The 15697-nt window shown below is 40.7% G+C and overlaps 1 protein-coding gene across 2 annotated transcripts in view; it reads right to left on the bottom strand.

Moving 5' to 3' along the window:
• SUGCT (succinyl-CoA:glutarate-CoA transferase) overlaps positions 1-15697 on the bottom strand; it is a 580716-nt gene that overhangs the window by 488760 nt on the left and 76259 nt on the right. For both annotated transcript variants that reach the window (XM_018559667.1, XM_018559666.1), the window contains one exon: positions 1540-1635. In XM_018559667.1, coding sequence (XP_018415169.1) covers positions 1540-1635 — 96 coding nt within the window. The remainder of the gene's footprint in view (positions 1-1539; positions 1636-15697) is intronic.

The following is a 15697-nucleotide window of genomic DNA, read 5'->3' on the forward strand; positions in this document are numbered from 1 at the left end:
TTAAATAAAAGATTTGTCAAAATCATGTCTTTAAAATGTATCAACCCAGTATAAAACACCCCCAAAATTACCCCTTTTTGGAAAATAGACACCACAAGGTATATAGTGAGCATTTTGAATATCTAATTTTTTGCTGGCTGGTACTGGTTGTAATCAGGCACTGGTATTGGCTGGCTCTAGTGCTAGTACTAGCTGTGATCAGGTCCTAGTACTGGCTGTAAGCAGGCACTGGCACACAGGGAAACACTGGCTTCCATTAGAAGCTAGCTCTCTCTCCTCTCTCAGGAGCTCTCTATGTGTGAGAGGAATGGGAGATCTTTTGCCTGTGAGCTTCTGTCTTCAATATTAGCGTGCTCATATGTCTGTGCACAAATGCATAAGAGGCCAGTTCCGAGCGGACGTACACAGGTATGTTTACTTGGAACAAAAGGGCAGCACACCGACTGTTTGTGTACAACAGCTGGTAGTAAAGAGGTTAAATATGCTACCTCACTACTATCATGACAGAAACATGAATATACAGTATGTTTGAAAATGCTAGTCACCTGGCTGTGTCTGTGAGGCTACCTTCCTTATTAGTCAGTAACTCAGAGAAAGCATACAGCAAAAGAAAGTCAGAATTTTTTCTAAACTAACCACTTTTAATTTTCTTCATCTTTCACTGCAAGTTAGATTTTTTTTCCCCTTTTTTGATGTAGTTAACCACATATGAACCATCTCCAAAACTCCAATATCAATTTGACTAAGTGGTACCCAAAACAGCACTCCTTATTAAAATGGCACTTTGTGTGAAATGGTTAAAATTTTGATATAGGTTCTGAGGTTTGTAAAAATTTTTAGCAAAACTAGATTAACAGAGGTATATGCTTGCAATAAAAGAAAAGCTGCTGCCACTAGGGACATCAGACTTAAATCACATCAAACTGCTTCATAATACCTGAGCCTTACGTAGGCTGTGAGGATTCAGAGACAGACCGATGCTGCAGCAATGTAACCACACCTCTGGGGATTTCGGGTGATGTCACTGACCAAATACGATTAATAACCAAATTTGGTCAGACACCCCCCGAATGCCGGCCGGTTGGTTTACACTACAGCTTGAGGGATTCAGATGGGTGAGTGGGTACATTAATTCAGCAGCTCTGTGATCTGCAATCACGATGGGTCTTCCTTTAACTTATGTCTGACCCTAAACCAAACTTCATCCCTAGTTATGAGTAACTGCTCTAGTTTTTGTAAATCAGATCCTAATTATTATCATGAATGTACCTGTTATCTGTGGTTTGAAAACATTTCTACAGAAATACAAACGTTTATGTTTGATTTCTTTAATTTCACCGCCAGTGTAAAATAAAAGTTGCAGTTTCTTTGGGTGCGCACAGAAATGGATACTCAGTTGAGGTGTTGCATAGAAAAGATAGTCCAATTTTTTTGCCATGACTGAGCATTACATTTGCACAAACGAGGGACAACAACCGTAATTAATAATTTGCTTACATGAATATTTTCTTTATACAATGCTTTGTATCAAATTTTTACCTGGTATGGGACAATACTTCCATGAGCGGTTCCCCATCGTTTTGCTTCTACTCCACCATTAAGGAAGTTGGCAGCTACATGAGTCAAGCAAGCCACCTAGAACACAAAATATTATATTGCCTGTTATGAACACAGAAAGAAAGAAAATACAAATATTATGGTTTGTTTTTATATTTTCTAAATAGCTAATAAAAATTCTTAAAGTGTGCAGGTTTCTAAATAAAAAAGGGAAAATAATGTGTGGAATTCTTGCTGTATATCTAGAACAAAACATCTGTTCGCTGTAAAAATTACAATAACAAAGGTAAAGCAATCACAAAATGTTATTAGGTTTTAGATTTTTTTTTACCTGAAACTGACAAAGTTATTTATTTACATATTAATTGCCAGCAGAAAAAAGAGAAAATAATGCAATGTACTTGTTAACTGATTAGAAAGTTTGTTTTTTCACAGAATAAAGAATTGCTTATCTCAAGTTTTTCACAGAGAAGAGTTCCAACCAAAATGTATAAAAAAAACACGATGTGGTAAATATCAGCAGCAGACAGAGGATCTGTAGAAAATAACTTTCTTGCATAGCAACACATTAGGTAGCTGGTATGTCCAGTCAGTATGATACTTATGCCTACTCATAGTGTTCATAAAGGCCATAACCTAGATGGTTTGTTGGCGTGTACCTGTGGTTCTTCACTGATAGCTAAATATTCCTTTAAAAAAAGCTACATTAGCTTTCTGTGATTTCTCTACACATCTGGCCTCAGAATAGGTGAGATGGGGGTAGCACTTTGTGCCAAACAGGCTGCACTATGCTGAAAAGTCTAACAATTGGACTTTCTTTGCAAAAAATAGGTAAGAAAAAAACATAATGCTCCTTCACTGAACAATCAGCAGTCTGGATGTAGGTTGGTCTTTAAAACCAATCTCCTGCTAATAAATAAAAAATAGTTAAAATAAAAATGTTCATGTAATTACTTGAGTGCTACCCTGTGCAGGAGTAAGGGCCACACACCCCTAGAGAGAAGAAAAAGAGAAAGATGATCCTGTTTGTTACCTGAAAGGTGGAAGAAATGCATGGATACTATGAAGAACTAATGAGGGGGCCCAGGGGGCAGGGTTTAATGGGGTTTAATGCAGAGAACTGGGGTGGGGAGAGTTTGTGCCTAAACTTATATACACAATGCAAATCACAATCAGATGGCAAAAGTAAAATAAGTGCATGCTTGCATGGCAACACACATGCATGGCAAGAGATTCAAAAAAGCATGTGTGACACATTTTTGGAGGTGTGGCTATAGACAGAATCAAGGAAAGGATGCTATAATTGTGTTAACTCACCTCCAAGTTGATAAGGTAATTTTCATATGCACAAACAAGTACATTAATCTGTTGCAAGCTGAGACATATGTAGCCTTAAAGGAGCACTATGAGGTGAGTGATTTTCACTCAACCTCATAGTTCGAGCCGACGTGTGACAATGAAACTGTCACACATTGGCTCAATAGATCAGGAAGTGAGCGAACACATACCTTCGCTCGCTCACTTCTCGATCATGTCCCTGCAGAGAGCCGTGACTGTCACTCACAGATCTCTGCAGGGATCCCCCCCCCTCCCCGCTCCGATCCTCCAGCGCTAACTGGCAGAACGGACGGGGGAGGGGGCGGTTACAGTTGGCTCTGCCTCTAGATAGGCAGAGCCAGCTGTCAATCACGCAGCTGGGTGGATCGACAGTAATGTCGGGATCCGTCTGCCGCGTCTCAGCTCACAGTATAGTGAGCTTTGGGTCACAGGAGCACGCTAGTTTGTGTCCTCCCGTGACCCTTAGGAGAACTATGGAGAAAAACACTTACACCATAGTTCTCCTTTACAGGAGAATTATGGGGTTAAGGCTTTTCCCCATAGTTCTCCTTAGGGTAACAGGAGGACACAAACTAGCGTCCTCCCTTCACCCTAGGCTAAGTATACCGCGAGCTGTAGCTCGCGGTATACTGAGACGCCGCAGTATACCGCGAGCTGCTGCTCGCGGTATACTGAGGCGCCGCAGCTGAAGCGGATCCCGACAATTGTGCTGGGATCCGCACAGCTACGTGACTGACAGCTGGCTCTGCCTATCTAGAGGAAGAGCCAGCTGTACCCGCCCCCTCCCCCGTCCGTTCCGCCAGTCAGCGCCGGCGGATCGGAGCGGGGAATTCCGCCCCTCCCCTGTCACGGCAGAGAGCCGTGACAGGATCGAGAGGTGAGCGAACGCCGGTATGTGTTCGCTCACCTCCCAATCTACTGAGCCGACCTGTTACAGTCTCATTGTCACAGGTCGGCTAGAACTATGAGGTGAGTGAAAAGCACTCACCTCATAGTTCTCCTTTAAGACAGATTTATAAAGAGTATCTACAACACTCCTTATGAAATCTACGGCTGTACATTTTTCTTGAGCTGCAGTGCTTTTGAGTGTTTTTTTTGTGTGCACTTCCTGTCAGGAGGGTATTCTGTGTTCAGCATCATACATTAAAACTCATTTTAAGTGCATTTTGCATGTGGTATTTTTCATCCCTTTGGCAGGTATGCTTGCCGAAAACAGCATCAAACATGCATCGATCAAGGTTCTCAAAATCACACCATGTTAAAACTCATATTCAGAAATGTTCCAAATGAAACGCATTGTAAAAAAGGCATTTCAAAGTGCACTGAAACATGTCCAAAGTTTAAATGTGTGAATAGTCCTTTAACTTCCATCCTCGAGAAGCTGCACATTACAGAGATAAACAGGGAGACCCACACAGCAATAAAAGCTACTATATTTGTATTACAGCTCACCCTTTTTTCCCACAATACTTTTCAAAAACACATCTGGACATCTCACATCAGCCTTCCACAGAAAACTGCCAGCTGCTATACTGTCTGTTGAACAGTTTATTTAGAATTCCATTCAACCAAGGATTCTACCATATGTGGTTCAGGTTTTCTAGTAATTAAACATCTTGAACAATTTTACTTCATTATTATTCTAAGTGCTATTTAAAAGTGATATTTCAAAGGAAGAAACAACTCTTAAATTACAGGTGGCTAGTAGGTAGCTTAGAATTAAAGCTATACTATCACACAAACGGATGAATTGAAAACTGAAACCGAATATGTTACATAACATACACAGAAATATTAAAGCAATGCTGGAGGTTTATCACACAGAGTTAGAATCGCATTAGCTGGCCTCTTAATTGTATGCTCTGTAACAAGCAAACAAACAAAATACACTCTCCTATGCAGAAGTCACGTGTCCATTTGGAGGAATTGGGGATCATTTGTACAACCTATTTTATCACCATCACAAGTTTTGATTGAACTGTTTGCTAAATTTTTTTGGTTCTGTTCATTTTGCAATTTTCTGTATACTTCAACATTCAAACTTAATTAGCACAATGCTTGTTACCTACCCAAGGCCGGTGCTGCCACTAGGCAACCACCTAGGGTGCACTGCTGCCTAGGGCGCACTGCTACCGAGGGTGCAGCCTTGACCATTCCCCCCCCCCACGACGCCCCCTGTCTATTTCAAATTGCAAAAGCCAATAGCAGGCAGGCTATTGCACCCACCCACTGAGCAGAGGAGTGTAACTGAGAGACAACTTTCTCAGGTTTGCTCCTCTTCTCAGTGGGTGGGGTTTAAAAAGCCAGTCTGCTATTTCAGACTATTTCGGCTATTTCAAATTAAATTACATCCACCTGTCTCCTGCAGAAGCTAACCCGCAGGAGAATGGCGCTGCACAGGGGGGGATTGGGGGCTGCGCCACGGGAGGGGAGGTGCAAGTAGCTGGTCTTGCCTAGGGCGCAAATTAGTCTAGCATCGGCCCTGTACTTACCCAATAAATATGTACATCTTAAAACAAATATCCTACCAGCTCTGCAAACTCTCCACCTCCTCTTCGCCCCCATCAAGCATCTGAATGAAGAATGGCTCTATAATCACTTTCCTAGGATGGCGCTAAAAGCTCATTTTGACTTTTTAAGCAGCCTTTCTGCATAGGACACATAAAACCATTGGAGTCAAAGGTGACATTAAGACATTTTTTTACAGTGCATTGGACTTTAAATGGCTCCTGAGTGTTTTAGTTATAACTATCCTGGACCTAAACTTGTACCAAAAGGAGATAGACCTTCCATACATAACACATATTATCACCAAATTTGCTGGAAACGTGATGAACTATATAAAGTATAACGGAATGGGTGTTCATATGATCACCTTCCTGGCGGAGTCTCTATAAGTTTTATTATGAAGTTTTATTTTTCTGCGGCCAAAAAGCCATACCTCCAACGTGGAAACAAGGCTAAGCGACTCAACTATGCACAAAAACATAGGAACTGAGGTGCAAATAAATTGCAGCAGGTGCTCTAGACTGATGAGTCAAAATTTTAAATATTTGGCTGTAGCAAGAGGCAGCTTGTTCGCCGAATGGCTGGAGAGCATTACAATTTGACGATATTGCGTCAAATAATGGGGAAGACGTGGAAACCCTATGGCTGGAGCTAGATATGACGGACACTAGCCGTAAACTTCTCGTGGGTATTTGATAATGCAGCAACAGTGAAGCATGTTAGAGGTTTCTTGCAAGTCTATGGCTACATTTCTGCCACTGGAGTTGGAGATGTTGTCAGGATCACTGGTGTCCTCAATGCTGGGAAATACAAGCAGATATTTATCCATCATGCCATACCATCAGGGAGGCAACAACCCCAAGCCAGTGTCATTAAGAACTGTCTTCAGTGTAAGGAAGAACAAGGAAGTGATGGTTTGGCCCCCACAGAGCCCTGATCTCAACACCATCGAGTCTGTCTGGGATTACATGAAGAGACAGATCTGTGATTAGTCCTCCAAGATGTTTGGAACAACCTACCTGCCATGTCCCTTCAAAAACTATGCGCAAGTGTACCGAGAAGAATTCATGCTGTTTTGAAGGGTGAAGGGTGGTCACACCAAATATTGATTTGATTTGGATTTCTCTTATATTCATTTACTTTCTATTTTGCTAATTGATAAAAAATAAACTGTTAACACTTTTATTTCTGAAAGCATTCTTACTTTACAGCATTGTTTCACACCTGCCTAACACTTTTGCACAGTACTGTATTTTCTAGATAATTTCCAGCAGACACCATGGCAGCAGCAGTTGGAGGACGACCAATCCCACTCTGATGCAATTTCAGTAAAGGTTTCCCTCTTAGCACGCACACAGAATGTCAGCACCCCTACATGACTAACTCCTCATTTGTACAACTATAAAAATGCATTTTCAAGATCATTTCCAGAACGAAGGCAGCATGGCAGCAGCACCTGTACATGACCCAGTCTCCACTAGTTTCATTATGAAAACATTTTATATTCCAATAAGCAGAAAGGCTTATTACCTAAATGACCAGAATCCCACTGGTTCCATAAAAGTAAATGCCCCTTTCACACAATCACTAACCGTTCCAATCAGCAGGCGTTCTGTGCACAGATTCCCTTCTGATCGGAGCAGAACACAACGGATGTCACGCAGACATGTGTCTATTTACATCCAATTACCTCCAATTCGTCACAATCAGGTCCGCCAAAATTAACTCTGTTCCATTTTTTTTCTTTGGACCTACATGGAGTCGGGATAATCGGATGCACGTAGGTGGTGTTATCTCTGGTGTTATCAGCCAAATTGGCTGCAGAAGTGAAAATACACTTGGACAGCGTGTGACAAATAAGATTGCCTGAGTCTATGCACCCTTTAAATATGTGCATGAAAGCATTTCCATCCCTTTACGGAAAATGTAATAAATCACCAAGTTTGCTTTTTTCAAGTTTTCCAACTTGCTACCAGATATGAAAAGTAGACACCTAGAGAATTTCCACACAAATTGTTTAGCATGAGCCCCAAAAAAGTAGTACTCTGTTGAGCAAATGTTCACCAAATCCTGTGGTTGAGAGGGTCACTCAGTACTGTTCTATAGTATGTCTATGAGAGAGGAGTCCGAGCTCTCGAGCACAGGAGATGTCTAAGCTTTGTTTAACAGAATACCCTGGGTTTCAGGGATCCCAGGGTGCTCTACAAGGATTGTGGTAGTTCATGCAGCTACCTTTAAAAAAAATTTGGGTGAGTATTGCAGCAGTTCGCACTGACAGAGCAAGTTATCTGAGGAGAAGAAGATATCTGTCCACCCATTATTCTTGCTGGATTAAAAGCATTATTAAATCATTTTGCAATGTCATACATAGATTTAGCTCATATTAGATTCATTAGAGACCCCAAAGCAATCCATCCTAAAGCCATAATGCTAAAAATAGAGAACGACAACTTTGCCTAGTTCTTGAGCCATCATGTCATGCAAAGAGTCACTGATTCCCACAATAGCAACAAAATAATTAACTAAAATATTTTCATGGCTATTGGAAACAGTGATTACATTCCGCCAATTTATATCTTGTGGAGTTAAATTAATATGAATGATGAGTAGGCCTACAAAACTTTTTTCATTCTAGCCTGACTCAGCAAATGTCTGACTGGAAATTAAATAAAAAATGTCAAGCGACCAGACAGTATTGGCAGACATGGGTTTCTAAACAAAATGCACAAAAGCACTAAATACATCAAAATGCAATATGCCAAGCTGACTCATACAATATATAGCATATTAGTTCAAAAAGGATTCTGAGTCACTGCAAAGTGATGAAAAACATCAAACTAGTTTGCAGTTTAACACAGTTCAAATTATGATAAGTTTTTCCCTTGCAAAAAAAGACCTGCTCACATCACTTAAAGGGGCATTCCTTTACATATGCTATACAACATTCCTGTTGTCCTAATGGCTCTATGAAAATGAATAGGATAGCTTAGATTTTTACTCAAAGTACATGCAGAATAAACAACATTTTGCATTTAAACTCTCAAGGCACAGGGCACATAGGCTACCTTTTACATGGCTCAGATTCTCACCCTGGTATTTATATTGCTCACTTGGGTGCCTTGCTTACTAAAATTAACATGTCTCATTTTAAATATTAATGTAACACTAAACTCAAGAGTTAGATCTTAAAAATACCTTAACTATTAACAAAAATGTATCTTATGTGTGTATCTCTCCGCTATAGATCCTCAAATCATCTCAGAATTTGTGCTGACACTGTCCTTCCTTCTGGAGCGTGGCTACTTTTGTTCCCCATGGTCCCTGTGTGTGCTGTACACACCTTTGGAATTTTCTTAATTGACACAGATGGACAACCTTCCAATAAAATGTGTTTCGGCAATGGACACACCCTTGCCATGCCTCCTGTTATGCAGAGTATTAAGAATTTATATACCAACAATGATTGGTTAAATCCAGAATTGGGTTTTTTTCACCATTATTTTCCTTTTAAAATGGGTGTTCGAAATAGAAAACAAGATAATGAAGAGATAATATAAAGGTTTAGGTACAAAATAACACATTTGGTAGTTAAATATAACATTTTCGTAGATATCTGTACATCAGCCAAAAAAGAGGGACAAATGAGGAAAAAAAGGACAGAGGGATTAGGTTTCAAATGAGGGACAGTCCCACCTAATGAGGGACAGTTGGGAGGTACTGTATGTGTGTATATACAGATGTACATCATCTTGTAGTGCCTACTTTTATGACAGATTGAAAATTGCTGACTGGTTTGATTTGAGGTAGCCATAACAATCAAATAAATGCTGTTGGTTAGCGCATGCAACAATTTCATGTACATGGGTGAACACCTACACTGCTAGCTGCTTTCAGTGAAAAACCAACAGCAAAGAATGGAAAGCCTGTCATAATCACTGTTGTTTTCCCTTAATGATACAGCAGCGGTGTCCCCTTTTTCCATTCACATAAGGTAGATCATTGGTAGATCTAAGTCTAGATGTTTATGAAACAGTCTTCACAGCTCTCAAGAGTTCCTTTTCTAAGGACAGTCAGATCATAATTGCACTTCCAATTCAAACATTTTTCAGAGCTCTGAAGAGTTTCTTTCCTAAGAACTGTCGGATGATGATTGCATTTCCAATCGCTCCCTAAAGTCCCTGGACATAATAAGCTTGCAAAACTGCAAGCCAGTGTTCAGAAATGGAGGATGCACACCATAGATTTATATGACAAGTGTGTACATTCCTACGCATTCCTACGCATGATACACATCCCCAGCACTGTGTAAAGGCTGCTGAATCTAATGTAATGGAATAACAAAACCTCCAAGGAAAGGTTAACTAAGTAGACTAGCCGGAGATACAGGTCTGCTGTGACTGTACCAACGGGAGGGTTTTTGAGGTTGCAGCCAAAGACCTGGACAAACTCACAGAAATTGTGACATTGTGCATCAGTTTTTGCGAGGATGTGTGTGTGCGCATACCAAGTTTTTTCCTTTAACAATAACATGCCATGGTTTACAGCAAAACTAAAACGGCTCCGGCACACTAAGCAGGCGGTCTACAGGAGTAGGGACAGAATTCTGTACAACCAGGCCAGAAACATGCTGACAAAAGTAAGAAGCGCAGCAAAGAGGAGCTACTCTGACAAAATTAAAACTATCAGGTCTATTCACAAAAGGGTGAGGAGTTTGGAGAAGGCAGGAGAAGTGAACAATCGAGGCCAAAATAGCCGATTTGGAAAAAATTCTCCAATTCAGCTCACTTTCCAGTTCAGCTTTGTTGGCCTAGATTGTTCACTTCTCCTGCCTTCTCCAAACTCTTTACCCTTTTGTGAATAGGCCCCTATGTTTTCTGGAGAGAAAAAACAGCACCAGTATGGTGAGGCCAGCAGGACATTACCAACTACAGGAAACCATCCCCCCCACAGACACACACTTCAAACACCTATCAACAGGCTAACAACCTGAATGTATTTTATTCCAAGTTTGATAACTTCACATTTACATCCCCCCACCAACTCCAGCTCAGTCATCATGTCTCCAACCATACCCCTGAAAACTCTCCCCTTCTCCCCCACTGTCTCATTCCTACTGAGGGTCTGTGAAGAGGAGGTGTTTCAGATCTTCCCGAGACAAAAATGAAGGAAAGCACCGGGCCCAGACAGAATAACACCCTCGTGTCTGAAGGTCTGTGACAATCAGCTGACACCAATCTTCAGACAGATCTTGAACAGATCACTGTAGCCATGTGAAGTCGCCTCCTGCTTTAGATGCTCCACAGTCATCCCTGTCCCTACGAAATCCACCATTACAGGACTACATGACTACAAAAATGTTGTGCTGACATTAGTAGCCATGAAAATCTCTGCGAGACTAGTGTTGACCCAACTGGAGGACATCACAGGTTCCATGTTGGACCCCCAGAAAGCCTTCACTCCAAACTCACTCAGCTCACTGTACTTGTCGTTACCTGCAAGTAGATTACAAACTTCCTGACAGACAGGACGCAGCAGGTGAGGCTGAGGAATATCATATCCAGCACCTGAACATCAGCTTCCCAAGGATGTGCACTCTACCCACTACCCTTTTCCTTCTATACCAACGTTTGCACCTCAGGGAATTAATCTGCTAAGGTATTAAAATATGCAGATGACACAATTTATATAAATATGTATGAGACATTGAGTATGTGAGGTAGATATGCTGGCCCTGTGGTGCATTTGTCACAATCTTGAGTTTAACATGCTCAGAGCCACGGAGATTATAGTAGATTTTAGGAGAAGCCCCCTACTGTTCCATCATACTCAACAGTTCTGTGTCAATTGTAGAGACCTTCAGATTCCTGGGATCTAGAATTTCCCAGGACCTGAAGATGACATCCAACATTAACACAATCCTCAAAAAACAGCAAAGGATGTACTTTCTGAGTCTGCTCAGAAAGTTCAACCTGCCCCAACATCTGATGATACAATTTTACACTGCAGTAATCGAGCATGTTCTCTGCACCTCCATCACTGTTTGGTTTGGTTGAGTCTTCAAACATAATGGGAACAGGCTACAGTGTACACTTAGGTCTGCAGAAAAAAATCATTAGTGTCGTCCTCCCCGCAAACCAGGACTTATTGTAAGAACTTACCTTAGCAATCCCAGACCTCTCACGGTCGTATCCTAGGCTGTGTGATCTGTCAGTCAGAGAGAGCAGTCAGTGTGTCTCCTATACTCTCTGGCTCCAGTGGCTGATGCTTAGTACCTATCCACCTGTGTAGACTTCCTAGTCCCTGTGATGTATTGGGCATGTGTGAGCACACTGAAGCACCTGTTACAGAAAGAGTGTGCATTTCTCCAATCAAGTCTTTACAGTGCTCCGCCTCCTGTCATCACATCAGCAGAGCACCAACAGGTATAAATTCAATTCAATCTAATCAGTCTGTGCTTGGTTATAGCAGAGTGTTGTCGTTTGTAGTGCCAGGCGTTATTATCCTGCTGCTTTTGTGTGTATTGACCTTTGGCTTTGTTATCTGACCATGATCTTTCGCTGCCCGCCCTGACTCCTGTTCCGATTACTGACTACAAATTTGGATTACGATTTGGCTATGGTGTTTCTGGACTTTACCTGTGCTGGTTATCACTGCGTAAGAGATTGTGCGTGTATACCAGTCTACTTGTGTAGAGGTACCTTTAGTACTGGCGAGTCTTCCTGCGTCTGGGCTCCTACTCAAACCACCCCTAATACTTATGCAACTTCCGAATTATGAAAGAGAAGATCACTGCAGACCCCTCACATCCTGGACATTATCTGTTTCAACAAAGCAGTACAGATTACTGTTAGTCAGGACAACAGTTTCTTTCCCCAAGCTATCACACTTATGAACACTTGAATCCTGAATTGCACAATTGCCATTTTGAACTGTTTGTACTACTTCAGCTTTTAGATGTTTACAGACCTGACAGTGAGACATTGTCTGTTTCTATAGCATTAGTACATGTATACACCAGTATAATTTTTGTTGTTTTCAGAACATTCATTCGATTCTCTAATATTTAATATGGTTAAATTGACTATCGATTTCCACCATAATGATGAACAAAATCGAGGAGCAGGATGGAACATTTTTCTTGAATATAAGAAATTCTAACAGTGAATGTGATTTTCGCTTGAGAAACTATTCATTCCAAAATTGAATGTTAAAATCAAATGTTCTAAAAAGATTTTTGTATGAAAGTTAGTTTGAAAATATACTAGTGTATATCCCATTTTAGACTTGCATTTTGTGCTTTTGTTTAAATGTGGGTGTGTATGTATTCATGCAATCAGGTGGTAGTCCCTTGTTCCATACCTTTTGAGACTGCCCCATATTTAACTGGTTCAGGAGACAGATGAAAGATGTTTCATTAAACTTAACACAAAAACAATCTTGCTTCCTACCATTGGCCCTTTTTGAAATCAAACTATTCCAATCTCAAATATCTATTGATCTTCTAGGGTCAACACAATTAGGGTAATGTAAGACCTTATGCTGTCCGCCCATGAAAAGATTGAGACAGTTTGCAAAACTTGGTTTTACTGGATTGAGTTTGAATAACATGTCAGTCAATTCTGAAATCCTGGAAAGAGAATGTAGAAGCCTTGATGGCCAAAAATACTCATATTACCTTACATATCTTCTTCCCTGACTGATCTGGCCGACCTGGGTGACATATAATTACTCATACTCTATTTACTCTCCTCCATCTGTAACCATCATAACAGGGTTGCACATATACCAAGTACAGTACTCGGTACAAGTACGAGTACATGTACCGATACTTTTGATCTCCAAGACTACACTAGAGAAAAATTCAAAAATTAGGAGGCCGCTGTCATTTGTAAGGAGCACACGGAGCTCCTGCGATTTGTACATCTCTGTTTTAATGTACGATATAGTTTTTATAAATATAAATAAAGGGATGCACAGATACCAGTTTTGCGAGTACGAGTACTGGTACTTGCTGAGTACTTACAAGTACGAGTACTGATACATTTTTGTTTATTGTCATGTGACAGTTTTTCTAAAACAATATAGACTAATCATTTCAGGACAGTGGTGGAGTGCCAGAGCCAGGTCCCAGCTGCAACCACTGCAACCCTAGTTCTCATGAAAATCCCAAGTATCTGCACTGGTACTCGAAAAGTATCTGTGCAACCCTAATCATAACCTTAAAGCAGTCCCTTTTTAGCTTTATTCAACTTATTTTTTGTTGCTTTTTTTCTCCTCTTTTGCTATTAAAACATGTAAAAGCAAACCATATTTAGAACGACACCACCATGTTAATTATATAATGTTTTAAAAAGAGAATGTTTGTTTTAGTGGCATCATGTGTATAGCAAGTTGTTTAACCGTTGTGCTGTCTATACATCCTTAAAAATTATCTTGTTTTCTGTAGTGGTTGAAGATAAAGTGGACCTTGCATGGAGTTGGAGAGGGGCACAGAGAAGCTTTTCTAGATAAAGGAAACTAAGACTACATTTACTGGGTAAGTATTTTTTACTTTCTGTTTTTATATCGTATTTTTTCTTATTCTCTTCACAATCTGAGAAAAGAGGGCTACCTAATCAGCAAACCATGCATTTTCTTACAAGGTCTGCTGTAACTCTTATGTTATACTTTGTATACATACATATTTCATTTTGCCCACATTGTATTCCCCTATCAGTTGAAATAAATAAGTAATGAAAGCGGAAAAAAAACAGTAAATGCTAAATGAATTTGCAGCAAGTGATACATTTGACACCTTGAAAAAATGAACCCCCTTAGTTTTCTGGAAATATTTTTATTATTAAAGGGTTATTAAACCCTCCGTTTTCTTTGCATATATCTACTGCTAACAAGTAGTAGATATATCAAAAAGTGTAAAAAAAAAACCCGCTTTGAAAAGAGTTAATACTTACCTGTGTCTTCACTGCGCGCTCTCGTCCGGAAATGTGAAAACTCTTGGCTGCAAAGCATCTTAGGGCGGGCGCATGCGCAGTTCACATTTTTGGCCGGGACGCGAGGAGAGACACAAGGTAAGTCTATGGACGCGTGCACCCGCATGCAGACATCGTGGGACAGGAAGTGCCAGCAAGCTCAGAGGAGTCAGCGCCGGATCAGAGACCCGCAGCAGCGCTGGAGGAACAGATGATAAGGACAGGAAAGAAGAAGATCGGATTAAGAAACATAATTTAAGGTAAGTGCTGACATTAACATTGGGGGGAGGGAAAAATATGTTTGACTCTTATGTCCCTAAAGGTTTAAGCCCAACATCACCCTTTGTATTCTGCCCCCCCCCCTTTCTTATAATATATTTAGGCTGGTCACTTGAAGCACAGGTCCTCTGCCTGTTGACTTCTTGGCACTGGGCAATCCTTGATTCAGAAAGTGTGGCTGGCGTGTCATGATGTCAGTGCTGTTCTCAGCATTATTGTACTAGGAGTAGAGAAAGCCAATGGGTTCTAGACACCCTGCAATCAGAGAAAAGGAGTTCATTGACTCTGGGTGTCATTGAACCCAGAGCTGAAGTATTTTGGGGATAGTGCTGAAGAGTAGGTGAGTATTATTTTTAATCACACTAGAATTGGGCTTTAAGTGCATTTTCAATAGAACCGTTGAAAGCTAGCCTTTGAAGAAAACAAATAAATTACAGCCAGTATATATATATATATATATAATTGGACTTGATGGACTAATGTCTTTATTTAACCTCAAATACTATGTAACTATGTAACAACTACATGTTATGTACTATAATGTACTACAGATCATTTAACCTATTCATGTTAGCAGTGCAGAATTGTAAATCTATTGTTGCAGTGCATTCTATATGTAGTACATAGTACATGTACATATAGAATGCACTGCAACAATAGATTTACAATTATCCTCTGCTAACATAAATGGGTTAAATGATCCATAGTACAGGGCTACATATGGATGATTTAATCCATTCATGTTAGCAGAGGAGAATTGTAAATCTATGGTCTCTAGTGTATTAGCAGTGTGTGGCACATATAGAGTACACACTGCTAATACACTGGAGACCATAGATTTACATTTATCCCCTGCTTAGTAGTTCCCCCCCTTGCCCTCACTCACTGTGCGGGAGAGCAGCGTCGAGTCAGCGCTGGTCCGATGGGAGGAGCTCCAGCTTACTTTAGCTGGCCCAGAGGTGCCGGCCAGCTAAATTAAGATCTCACCTGGAGCTCCTCCCACCGGACCAGCGCTGACTTGCCGCTGCTCTCCGGCACTGAAGGAC

This window comes from Nanorana parkeri, unplaced genomic scaffold (genome assembly GCF_000935625.1).
Source record: "Nanorana parkeri isolate BGI_ZX_2015 unplaced genomic scaffold, ASM93562v1 scaffold410, whole genome shotgun sequence".
Taxonomy (NCBI): domain Eukaryota; kingdom Metazoa; phylum Chordata; class Amphibia; order Anura; family Dicroglossidae; genus Nanorana; species Nanorana parkeri.